General features: G+C 41.1%; 1 protein-coding gene across 3 annotated transcripts in view; it reads right to left on the reverse strand.

Annotated features, from left to right (window-relative positions):
* The window catches only part of pax2b (paired box 2b), a 31800-nt gene extending 25191 nt beyond the window's left edge, over positions 1 to 6609 (reverse strand). The window contains exons 1-3 of one of the 3 annotated variants that reach the window (XM_047610033.1): positions 6350 to 6609; positions 3370 to 3535; positions 2646 to 2843 (exon numbers count right to left, since the gene is read on the reverse strand). In XM_047610033.1, coding sequence (XP_047465989.1) covers positions 2646 to 2731 — 86 coding nt within the window. In that variant the 5' untranslated portion in view covers positions 2732 to 2843; positions 3370 to 3535; positions 6350 to 6609. Of the gene's footprint in view, positions 1 to 2645; positions 2844 to 3369; positions 3536 to 5157; positions 6293 to 6349 lie in introns of those variants that run through there. The other 2 variants (XM_047610031.1, XM_047610032.1) reach the window with 2 other exon arrangements.
* Between the last annotated feature and the right edge of the window lie 6674 nt (positions 6610 to 13283).

A 13283-nucleotide genomic window follows, 5' to 3' on the forward strand; every position in this document is an offset into this window, starting at 1 on the left:
GGGATTAGTCACACGGGCAAACAGATGCAAATAGAAAGCTATAAATTATATGTGACAGGAAAGCAATAGTTCCTTATTGCCTTGCACAAGCTTACGCCAGCATTAGATTCCTTTAATCTGAATGGCACTTGGGGGGGAAAAAGGGAGCTGTCACAATAATTTGTAAACTTTAAAACTATTCGTCATGTACGCCACGAGAGCCATTAAGAGCAGGAGAGAGGGAGGGGGGGGTTTAAAAAAAAAAAAAAGGTCAGGAAAGGATCAGATTTACTTCTTCTTCTTCTTCTTCTTCTTCTTCGTTCAGCTAAATGTAAATATTCAACGTGCGCATTTTAACTTTTAAATAAATAAATGCTCCTTTTTCTTTTCTTGCCCTCCAATAACATCCAGAAACACATCCACTGTTTTGGATATTGATGTTGCCGTTGGAGCCAGGAGGCTTCAGAGGGATAAATCTGACACTGTCACCAACAATAATAATAATAACAATGAAAAAAAAGAAAAGAAAAGAAAGGAAAGAAACTTCCCCTTGGAGGCAAGGCTGCCAAACAACAAGCCCTTTTCCAGAGAGGGGGGGAAAGGGAGAGCGCTTATTGATGTTTTAATTTTTTTCACTTCTCCCCATAACAGTTATTCGACCCCTTGACTTGTGTGTGCTACATAAATTCAAAGACTTTATTTGATATCCATGTTCTTGATATTGAATAAGCAATTTGGGAGAATGAATTAATGACCTGGCTGTTGCTGAAAATCCCCCGAAGAGATATTAAAATTGCTTTACTTCTGAATCAATAATATCGAGCGCCATTGAGGACCCACCCTCCCCCCATCCCCACCACACACCCCCACTTTTGTTGTTGTTGTTGTTGTTGTTGTTGTTGTTGGTGTGTGTCTAGCAGCGAGGTAGCGTTACTTGTTGGTTGCGGTGGCCCTGACGCGCAGTCAGTACAACACTATCTCTGTAGCTTTTAATAATGCATGCGGGCGAAAGGTGTTTAAATCGAGCATCGTCTTTTGTCAAACAGTCCTGGGGTCAGGCTGCCTGCCACACAAACCCACAACCGGCCCCAGTCAGACTCATCCGAGTGGAAAAGGCTCTGGCTCCAGTGTTTAGTGTGCTGATGATTGGGGGAAGCCCTGTTTAAGAACCTGGAGCGAATTTTATTTTAGGGGCAAATTGTAACATCAGATTGTCTGCAAGTTCATTTTTATATAAATTTTCCTCCTTTAGGAATTCAAACGTATTTTAAATATTTATCCCAATCAAAACAAATGTCTTCTCATTTGTGGATTACAGAGAGGAAATCTTACATTCCTGCTGCTGGAAAAAAAAAAAAAAAAAAAAAGAAAGTGGAAATATTCAGCATTAAGCCATAATAGAAATTCAAAGTAGCTCTCATATTTGGCTGATAGAATTACAGCTCTTTGTATTCACAATTTAATTTCCCGCATAAACAAAGACACATAAGGCTTCCCTCCCGAAAATAGAAAGCTTTAATTGGAATTGAAAAAAAAAAAAACTTTATGGGGGCTCCTTTAATGATATTAATGTACATTTTGAATTTATCACATACATGTGTCTGAGCCTCCTTAAATGGGGCTTTTTAAGCAGCCACGAAGCATGAAATGAATTTTCTTCAGCCTTTTTTTTTCCTCTTCTTCTTCTTCTTCTTTTTTTTTTCTCTATTTAAAAGATGTCTTGTGTGGAGCTGTCCATGCTTCTCCCATCAGCTCATTAAAATGTAATGCTGATGCTGGCTCTATGGAACAGTGCCTCTTAACCAAAGTTCATCACCGGGGATCTCTGGTGGTGGAGGGGGTGAGGAGGGGTGAGAAGGGGTGAGGAGGTAGTTGGGGTGGGTGGGGGGGATGTCCTGAGTCCTCTTGTAGGTGCCATTCTCAAACCATAGCCATTTTTGACAAGGGAAAACTAATATTTTTGCTCATTTCATATGATAAATATCTGTATTTTAATCCCACAATCAGCTCATAATTAATATTGCCCCTGAATGCATCATTTTAATATTTTATCAGCCTTAATTTCAGCAAGATTCCATGTTGCATTTTGATCATTTAAATTTTGAGTCTTTTAGTAAACATCATACGGTATATTAATGTATTTTTCCAACATTTTCCAAAAGAACATCTTGCAGCATTGCTCTGTCTCCCTCTTTTTTCTCCCCCCTCTGTCTCTGAGCAGCAGCTCCAGCACATTAGATGTGCTAAAGAAAATTGGCCTGCTTTATTGCGCCACGGGATCTGGTCACCGAATATTGATCGGTTTTCATCTCGACAGATTCACTCAGTCCTGGATGTACTGCTGATTGTTGAGGGAGTTTGGTCTGAAAGATTGAATTGCACCTCTGAGACCGCAGGCAGCCTCGGCGTGCCGGGCTGCACAAAGTTGGTCAAACAATATTCTTGCTGTGGTTGGTGCGCCCAGCACAGATATGCTGTGATAAATGATTTCCAATTTGCGCTCTGCCGGCCCTCTTCATTACACGTGTTTACACTGGGCAGACCGTTGTTTGACTAAACTACATTCGCACAAAAAACACGCTATACGAAATTTGGTTCTATTTTTAGGCGACGTGTGTGTAAATATATATATATATATTTTTTTTTTTTTACATTTCCCATCCTACCTGTTTATTGATGAGACGCTGGGTACAGTGTCGTTGTCGCAGACGCCCTCTGCCAGCAGTCTGTCTCTGATCTCCCAGGCAAACATGGTCGGGTTTTGTCTCTTGTAGTCTGCGATTTTTTCCACCACCTTTGGCGTGGCCACTTTGGGTTTAGACCCGCCAATCACCCCTGGTTTGATGCTGCCAGTCTCGTAGTATCTGTAATTAAAAAAAAAATAATACTCTCAAATGAGCGGTTGGTAGCTTGAAATGTGGACGACTGTTATCCACCTGGAGATGCTGTATAATCATACGATTGTAAAAGAGTTAGTTGGATGTAGGCTACGTTTTGGACTTGGACCAAAAGTTTAAGGCAAAAAATAAAAAATGGCGGTGTTGGGAGTGTCTTGGCATTTAAGAAAAAAATAATTTCTAATAAATTAACGTGCAAAAAAAAAAAAAAAAAGAAAGAAAGAAACGCGGACGCAGATATAGTCTATTTCTGTTTTTGAATCTTTTCGTGCGCAATTACGCACACAAGAAACAGACGGCTACCTCGCCTAAACTCGCACTAACGCTCCTTATAATCAATCACAGTAGATTCCACCTTAGCGTGATTAACACAGAATTAACACTGCTCCTCAAATTAAACTGTAACTTTAAGTCTGTATTGTCTAAATTCTTTGGACACCTCCTCCCTGCAGCGCCTGCCTGCCTGCCTTCCTGCTGGAGAGCTTCCACCTACCTGCCAAGGATCTTACTGACGCAGCCGTGGCTGACCCGCAGCTGTCTGGAGATGTCGCACGGCCGGACGCCCTGGTGGGCCAGCTCCACTATCCGCTGCCTCACCACGTCCGGGAGGGGTCTGCCGTTCACAAACACCCCGCCGAGCTGGTTCACACCTCCGTGCCCTACGTGGGATACAACAGCAGCACACACACAGACGTAACATTACATAAGGTCGTAACCCACGAGGAGGCAGGAGGGCGCAGGTGAGAGGGTTTTTTTTTTTTTTTTTAATAATAATATCAGAGAGCGAGATGGTGCGGAAATAGTTTCCATAATATATCAGCTGAGTTCAGATTTCTTAACTTGTATCCACGGTGCAGACGGGTCTTTACGCGTGTTTATGTTATTATGGGAAAAAATGTAATGTTGCATAAAATTCCTGTATAAAAATCTATTTTAATTATTTAGTTTTTATTTTATTTTAGGAAAATAGACGGTTGTTTACTGCCGACATACAGGCGCATTTCAGAAATCCATCATCCTCATAGTGAGATTCCAGTCATCTGTCATTTTTTTTTTAATAATTAAAGGTTTCAGTTTGTCTTTACAGATGTTCTAAGAGTGTAGATAGAATCCCAACACAGCAAACCAACTATCCAGAGGAGCATTCGTGTGTAATTTAAGAAATTTATTTTTATTTAATCATTCGCAAACGTGGACGTCCCAGCTGAAAACGTAATGTTTTTGTGCAGGCTGCACCTCCTGTGTTTAAAACAAAGCAAATGATCCCAAATAATAACATTTTAAATGGTAGAATGGCAGCTATAACACATTTTTAACGAGATTTTAAACAAAAATGAAACGCAATGTTTAATCTAGGTGCTGAACTATATTTTTAACAAGCATATTTATAGATATTTTATATCATATTATTTTATTAACAATTTCCTCCTTTAATTCAGACTAATTTGACCCACCGAGCTTTCTCCACAAAATAATTTCACATCCCGTTATGAATTAAAATATATATACACATATCATCCTCTCCAGCACCTTAAAGTTTGCCACAGTCAAAACATAAGAGGTGGTATTTTCCACGCAGCTCCGCGGCTCATGTTCACTATTAAGTTACAAGCTCCTTCATTTTCCCTACACGGTTGTTTTAAATAATTGAACGAGCTTTGATCACTCATATTACATATTATTTAGTCAACGAAGAGGTCGTCAATTATTCAGGCGCAATCGCCAAATTACGCGTAAAGCACGCTGCGCGTGGACTTAAGCTGGACTTAACACAGCTTGCAGTTAGTTGGATAATTTGAATAATAGATGTGTAACTAATGTGTCCTGACTTATTAGGCCTCCGCACGCATACGCCGCGCGGGAAGGGTGATAACACGTGTAAATTACAGAGTACCTGCCAACGCATGTTCTTTGTTTACAAGTTTAATTTCTGCACATGACTCTTGTGTGTGTGTGTTTATATATATGTGTGTGTGTGGAGGAGCTTTGTTGTGGTATTTTAGGAGGATTTAGTTAAAGTGTGCAAAACATAAAGTGAGGTGAAAAAGATGAAATATGGAACCGTCGTCCCACGTTTGGCTTCGTTTGTCACTTTGTCTTTTTTTTTTTTTTTTTTACGCGATAAGATGCTGCTTCCATATTGCGAATCGCGTCTGCGAGCCGCTCAGCTCGGTGCTGTGCAGAAATAATATATTTCCTCAAACTGCTTTTATCCGCATGCACGCAGGAAGGAAAAAAAAAACAGCTGCAGTGGCAAAGAAACTCAGGTTGTGCTACTTACGGTGCATCGCTGTGAAGGGGTCTGCTTTGCAGTGAATATCCATTGGATAGCAAAGGAAAGACAGATAATCAACTGAAGTCGCCGTTTCGCCTTCCTATTAAGGATGAAAATGTGGAGAAAAAAATCTGATTCGACTCGATGGAGGGACTTAGTTTGCCCCTCCACCCCTCGGCTCAACGACCGATCGGATGGCAACTTCTTCCCCCAAAGTTGCCCCTCTTTTCTTTAGCAGTCCGGTCCGGTAGCGGAGGTCTGGCAGGTGCGCAGCATGACCGAAGGATTGTTTCAGCAGCGCGACCTGTGCTCAGTTTGTCGGTATTTTTCGGAGCCTGCGGGGACCAGAGGTAATTCTCACAGCACGCCAGCGAAGCAAACCGCGTCTCTCGTACAGAAATGAAGCGTTCAGGTTCCAGCGTGCAGGGCCCGGTTATCTCCTCAGTCCTGGTGGCCTTGATTCACGCGTCAAAACGGCGGAGAAACGTGCGCGCATACACACACACGCACACACACACACTTCGGAGGTTTCTCTTTCGCGCTGGATGCGTAGGGCTGGATCTTTGGGCTGGGAATGAAGCCTCTCTCTGTGTCTGTGGTTCTAAAAGCTGCAACCCTTCCCTCCTCCCCCCTCTCCTCCCCTCCGCGGACCCCCCTTTTGCTTATATGGATGACTTGTCAGACAAAGGCAATAGATGCCAACACTTTGTGATTCGCCAACGCAAAAAACCGGGGGTCCAAATGAGGAGGTCTCTGGGTCTGACACACCGGCAGGAAGGGGAGGGAGATAAATAAGGAACGGATTGGAGTTACAAATATCAGAGTTTATTAGACGTTACAACAGCTGTGAATCATGTGCTCGCTTACTGGAAGTTTTGAATAATTGAAATAGATTTTTTTTTCTTTTCTTTTTTTTTAATTTGTGCTTCTGTCTGATCTTTTTTTTGCCTTTATTTCACGGACCATCTCTGGGAATATAAAGGATCTCTGTGCGCCCACATCTCTCCTCAAAGCTAAGATTTAGTTCGACTCTTCATTCAATTTTCTATTTTTTTTTTTTTTTTTTTTTACCATCGTCATTCACATCAGATCGTCTGTATTTATGTCGGGTCTCGAACCCAAGTACAGGCCCAGAATAATTTGCTCACATTTCCTCCTTTCGTCTGAAAGCTGCTCATGTAAATGCAGATGTACTGACCTTTATTACAGTCAGCTGATGGTGTGATGATTGCAGTGGTCCGGACTGGGAGTAGTAGTAGTAGTAGCAGTAGTGGTGGTGGTGGTAGTGGTAGTGGCAGGAGCAGTGAAGGTGGTGCTGATGGTGGCTGGAGGTGAAGCTGCTCTGAACGCAGCAGTGCCGCCCAGCTTCTGTAGATGGCGCTGTATAGTTTCCCAAATTTAAAGGCGTCGTCAGGGTGGTACCCCCCCTCAAAAAAAGTAAAACTTTGGGGCGAATGGCTGCAAACTGAGAAGTCAAAATATCCCTTAGAAACCCATTAACGATTCATGTAAACAGCTGATGGCTTCACCTGTAGCAAAACTGAAACAGAAAATTAAACTTCAGACATGACGCAAACATAAAGGTGCAACCATGATATTATCATATATATTTAAAAAAAAAAAAAAAAACAAGGCCAACAATATTTTTTTAGTAAATCTCAGGTAATTAAAAAAATGTTTATTCATAACATTTCTTTATCCATAACTATTTAGATGCATTATGCAAACACTGTATCACCAGTAACGATAAAATAAATAAACAAATAAATAAGGTTAATTCAGAGAAAAGATGAGACAAAACAATATTAGTATAAAATGCAAAAAAAAAAAAATTCACATTTAAAAAAAAAAAGGTGTCAAGTTGATCCTAATGTCAGTTAAGTGTTATAATAATATTAAAATAAATCAAAATAAATGGGTCAAAATAAATCAATAATAATAATAATAATAATAATAATAATAATAATAATAATTTTTAAACATTGGTATATCTTGCCAGATTTTTCTTCCAGTTGGGAGGGGGGTGGGGGTGTGGTTGGTGGGGGGGTCACCTCTTAGGGGCAGACGGCCACATCTCGCGCTCTGCCTCCTGGTCAGGTTAGAGGATGATTTCTCTTTTTGTTACTGTTTTTGGAGAGAGCTTCTGGTACAATATGTAGCACTATAGGCTGTAATTTCACACCCGGCTGCACAATTCCCTTAAAGCTACATTCTTTTTTTTTCTTTTTTTTCTTTTTTCTCCCCCCACCCTCCTATAAGACCCCCACCATCACCAACACCATCACCGTCGTCACCCCCCCTCCCTCAGTTTTTTTTTCTCCCTCTTGCCCTCCTGCTCCTCACGATTTGATCTCCCCTCTGCAAAAAATAAATAAATAAATAAAATAAAAATTAAACAGGAGGAGGGAGATGAGGGGGGTGATGCAAAATTTATATATTAAAAAAAAAAAAAAAAAAAACAACAACACACAAATCAATACAACGCTTTTGTGTGTTTACTTTTGTTTGGCTCGTGTCTGAACAGCACGTGTGTAATAACCCCTCTCCTTTTTAGGAAGGGGGCCCGCTCCATTCAGCAGCTACAACTCGGGGTCATGGAGCTTCTAAAAAGCCATTCAGGAAAAAATTAAACAGAACAAGCCAATGACTGACTGCTCTTTTGTTTTATTTATTTATTTTTTAAATAATAATAAATAAAAAAAATCCTTTAATATTTACACATCTGATTATTGAAGACAAAAAAAAAAAAAAAAAATGAGATTGAGGGGAAATTAAATTAGTGACTCGTTTCCACTGTGACGCACGGCTGCAGCATTTAAGACGTTGCCACTGCATGTCAAGAGTTTGGAAAATGTTTTTGGAGCCTGCGTGCACCCATTAGGAGAGGTGTAATGTATTGACAGAGAGCAATTTATCTTTTGCCCCGCTTCCTAATGGCCTGTGCAGAGAGGAGAGGTGGCATGGAGGAGGAGGAGGAGGAGGAGGAGGAGGAGGAGAGGGAAGCAGGAGCACCGATGGGTCCAAGCGGCTCCGCGTACGCCGAGCATGAGCTCACACTTTCAGGCAACTGTGGGGACGATGATGGAGGCTCACGAGAGGAGGTGGAGGTGGTGAAGAACTTTTATCTCTATACATGTGTCATATCAGTCTCCCCCCCCCCCCCCCCCCCCCTTCCCCGTCCCACCCTCACCCCCCACCCACCCCTCTTTTCTTTCTCCCGTGCAGGCTGCTGGCTGCTTGTCTCGCGTTATTCTAACGTCACCAATCGATCCCTGCAGAGGGGAGCTGACACCACTGGTTGTAAGTTGAATATTAATCCTTTTGGGTTTAAGGGAGGAGTTTGTTAGGGATTTGGATGGATTCGTTGCGAAAGGTCTGCACATTCTGTAAATAATAATAATAATAAAAAAAATAATGGCCTAAAATAGAGCTGATTTTCTGCATGCCTGATTACGGTATAAATACAGATAACCAGGCTTTTTATTTGACACATCCTCTCCGAAATATACGCCAGACGTTTCATGGTTGCTCTTAAAACACATGAAAAAGAGCAATAATGATATAATAATAATAATCAATTTAAAAAAAAACAAAAAAACATGGGTAGATCTCCATCACAGTCCTCCGTCTACACGAAACACAAAAATAGCTCTGCGCGCTGTAAGTGTGTGATGCTCGTCCCTCGTCCTGGGCTCCAGCCTGAAGCCTGTTCACTACAACTCTCGCTGGCGTGAACAGATGGAGCATCAATTTGATTCCGTCGCGGACACCGTGAAAGATTGATTTTGCACTTGCTTTTAATTTTGCTCGTAATTAATTGGATCATTACAACTGTTTTGCCATTGATCCCCAAGTTAAAAAATAAAATGAGATATTTAAATAAATATATATTTGTTTTGTTGAAGTGTATCTATCTATCTATCTATCTATCTATCTATCTATCTATCTATCTATCTATATATATATATATATATATATATCTATATCTATATATATATATATATATATACACACACACACACACAATTTTCATTATGTGTATTATACTATGTGGCCTTTTGATTTTAGAAAACACATACTGGTTATTTATCTCCAGCATCTCTTAACGAAAGTAGTTTGAGATTTTCGATTATTTACTTATAGGTCCCTGTAATGTGTCTGTAGTAAATACAGTATCATTCCTATGTTATCATATTATTAATATTGTCATTTCTAATTGTCAGACTTCAATTGAGGCAACCAAGCTACTCTGAAAATAAATTAATAATGTATTCAGCGCACGAACAAAACGAGCTTTTATTGGGTTTAATTTCGCGAAGTCAGCTGCAATTCGACTTCTGCCTCTTTCAGCCCGATTCATAATTAACCAAAATGTTTTCTACATCGACGTCAAGGATGTCAGAAGTTTAAATAACCGAGAATCAAGGCTAAAATTGATCAACGAAATCTCTGGAAATGGATAAAATATCGCGATTCGGTGACATTTATTATGTAGCTTTGTGTCCGTCTGATGCCACCGTGAAGCCACATGTCGTTGCTTTGCACTTAAAGCAAATGTGTCATTCTAACAGCTTGATGGCAAATCATCAAAAATTAAGAACAGGCGTAAAAGTCAATGCGAAAGTTCCCAGCTGCCAGGGGTCGTATTTCAGATGATAAAACCCACACAGGGAGAACTTTTTTTTTTGCTGCTCTGAGTCTCTACTCTCGCTACAAAAACCCAGACTTTTGAATAAATAAATAAATAAATAAACCAACAAAAACTGTTATCCAATTAAACTCTTCTTATTTCTGCAGCGTTTTCAGGTTGGCTGTTCTGCTGATGATCTGTCCCGTCATTAGTCCTCAACACACACACACACACACACACAAACACTGCAATATCAGTGGTTGATATTGCTTTAAAGATCTAAATGGAACAGAGAGAGATCAAGTTTTTTTTTTTTCCCACTTTGATTAGAAAACACTTTGTTAAATTACTTTTCATACCCTGAGCACAAAAGCAGTCAGACACTTGAGTTTCTGAGCTTTTCCATGCCGCAGGTAGAGCAAATCATTAAGAAAAATTAACATCTAATTTGCATTTAAACGTGAAGGAAAACCCAAATTATTACTATTACTATTATAAAAAATAATATTAATATTATCATAAACATTTTGAATCCACTGCCAATTTCAAACTAATTCCACTTGTCTCCATGTCCCCCATGCTTTTAGACTCCAAATTGGGGGGAATAAAGCGCCGGCTCTTCATTCATTATGCAGATTTGCCAGTAACTGTTAAATGTGCCCTGCAGTGCCGGATTAAAAATAGGACTGTATCTTGTCATTTTCGGAAAGAAAAAGTATTCTCTGTGTTGCACGTATTGCACTGGGAACGGGGGCTAAATCCCCTCTCTTCCCCATCAAAGTTTCCACATGAATAGTTAAATGTGCGCCCCTCTGGTTGTAACTTAACGAAGGGCATCAGGAACCCAAGTCAGGAATACTGCTTTACCTACAAAAGTTAATTATCACTTACATCCGACTGTTTCCAGAGTATTCACTTTTATTATCATTATTATTTTTTTTACTTTTTCACGCAAATGAAAATAAAAGCCTCGCGTAAAATCTTGCAATCTCCAGCAACCACCAGAGCTTCAGCGGATAAAGGCGCCGCACATTAGCCAGCCTTCCCCATAAGGGCCCTGGGTTTCGTCGCTGTGGGAGAAGCGGGATCCTTCAGTGGATCAGTGTTTCTCCGCGTGTGCAGCATGAGATCAGCCCGAGGCGGCTCAGAGGTGTCCCGCCAGCTGCCTCTGTCCCAACCAGACAGCCAACAGCTTCCAATCACATGTCAGCAATATGGGAAACAGAGCTTCTGTCCAGTGGGCCGCTGACATGTGTTAGCCTATGGCATGTGAATGCATAATGTAGCAGTCACCTCCTGGTGGCAGGCTTTGAACTCACAATTTCTTTAGTTTTTTTTCTCGCCCCCCCCTCTTTGTTTTTGTTCCCTTTCCGTCTTTGTCCTTCCTCCTCCGTGCGATGATGGCGTGATAATATGAGGAATGATGGCCGCGCAGTGTGATTTGCTGATTAGTTTGTGTGTCTGCGTGTGTGTGTGTGTGTGTGTGTGCGCCGCTGTGTACACACATATATTCCTCTCCCCAGAAATCTACGGATGAGCAGCTCCCACATAAGCTCCTGATCACTTCTGTAAATGCTTCCTGTCACCTTCAGTGGTGTAATGATCATGAAAATTGTGACCTTGATCTATGGAAAGCCATAATGTGACTGAATGGCCTCCTCCCACGCACTTTCTCGCCCGGCTCCGAGCTCAGAGGTGCGCTAAAGGACGGCTCTGAGGAAGATTGTTTAGTGGTAATAAAAAGCCAGTAGTTTGGCTTGTAATGGTTCGGGCATTCCTCCTCTCCGCAGCCATTTGGCTAAATCTTCGGTGATGGAGGCCTCTGCGAATGTAGATGAAAATCTGGGAGACGCTGACGCTTTGTCCTCGGGCACAGAGGAGATTTTATTGTCTGGTGGTCCAACATGATCAAGCACATAACTGTGTTTAGGGAATAGAAGGGTGCGACGCTGATGTTATGTCCCATACTTATCATTTAAGGGCAGAATTTAAAAATCCCTCTCCCATCCTAATGTTATCGTGCACATGGTGTCGTGTTGTCATCTATTGGTTTATTGTCATTGTTTACTTCTGGACTGAGAGGGGAGAGCTGTAATCTGTGGCTATGACCATAAAAAGAACACAGTTTTATGGTTTCAGTCGCACCAGATCCAGATCTGCAGTTTGTTTTCTGAAATGTTTTTTTTTTTTTTTTTTTTGCCGTTTTAAATAAACTATGCATTTACATGAATGTTAATGAGTGAGAGTCTGATTTGTTTGGCACAAGAGCAACTTTTTCTGCATTTGTTTTTCATTCCTGTTCTGCTCCAAGTGAAGACAGGGTGGGGTGGGGGGACGAGGGGGCGGGGGACAAAAAAAAAAAAAAAAAAATCCCCCCATCTCTGGAATGATGCTGCTCGAATTCTCATTTAGTCTGGAAAATCTGGTTTGCGAAACATTGTTTATGATCACACCCTTGCCAGCTTTTCATATTTAAACGAGCAAAGGTTTAATTACCAAATGATGACAGTGTCATATGGTGCCATGATGGCACAGGGTGTCTAATGAATGCAGAGGAGCGAGGGATGCGTATGCGACACTGAGTGACAGTGGGATGCACAGATCAAAACAGGAAAAAAAGAAGGGGGAGAGACAGTAAAACATCTGTAATTTGCAATTCACTAATGTTCAATGGTTGCTCATGGATTAAGAATTTTAAACTATTGTCTGCCAGATGGAAGAGAAGAGGGAGGGAGGGAAAGACGAGGAGGAGGGAGCTGCTAAGCAGCGTATTTACATCTGTATATCAACCCTGGATTTAATAATCAGACAGAGGAAAAACCAACTGCCTCCAAAAACACTCTCGGGGCATTGCATCCATTACCTATTTTCCAGCAGTGCAAACATTAGAGAATGATTCTGCCATTCTTTCCAGAGGTGCATTTAAATTCGCCGGGACAGCTTGTTGACTGTGGGGAGTTTTGTGCACAACTTGCTCGATCTATCTCGATATAATCACGAGACAGTTTAGAGTGCGGACCCGGGTCTGCTCGCACATCAGAGTTAATTTCACCAGGATGTTGATGCGCTCTGAAATATAGCACCGAAGTAATATCAGTTAGCGGGCCGCCAAAAGATGTACATGCTTAACCAGGCATGAAACCTCGCTGAATTATGCCGTATTTATACTTATCTCAGATCAGCGCTTTTGTCGTTAAAATTCGGTCCGGTCTCCCCCGTCTGTTTTATGGATCTGTTCAATGTTGCACTGTGTAATAGTCTCAGAATGCATAGCTCAGGCACTGAAACATTTCACTCTGTGGCTTCCATAAATAACCATGGCAACCTTTAACAAGTGACGTGCAGAATACTTGATCCCGGGTGCAGAAGTGCTAAGTTCCAAAAACCTATTACAGCATTTTAAGAGAAAGTTCAACATTGAAAATTTGTTAAAATGAATCCATTGTTATGTTAACATTTAACAGCTGTTACTATTCTTATATCAGAATGGAATGGGTAAAAG

This window comes from Mugil cephalus, chromosome 16 (assembly GCF_022458985.1).
Source record: "Mugil cephalus isolate CIBA_MC_2020 chromosome 16, CIBA_Mcephalus_1.1, whole genome shotgun sequence".
Taxonomy (NCBI): Eukaryota; Metazoa; Chordata; class Actinopteri; order Mugiliformes; family Mugilidae; genus Mugil; species Mugil cephalus.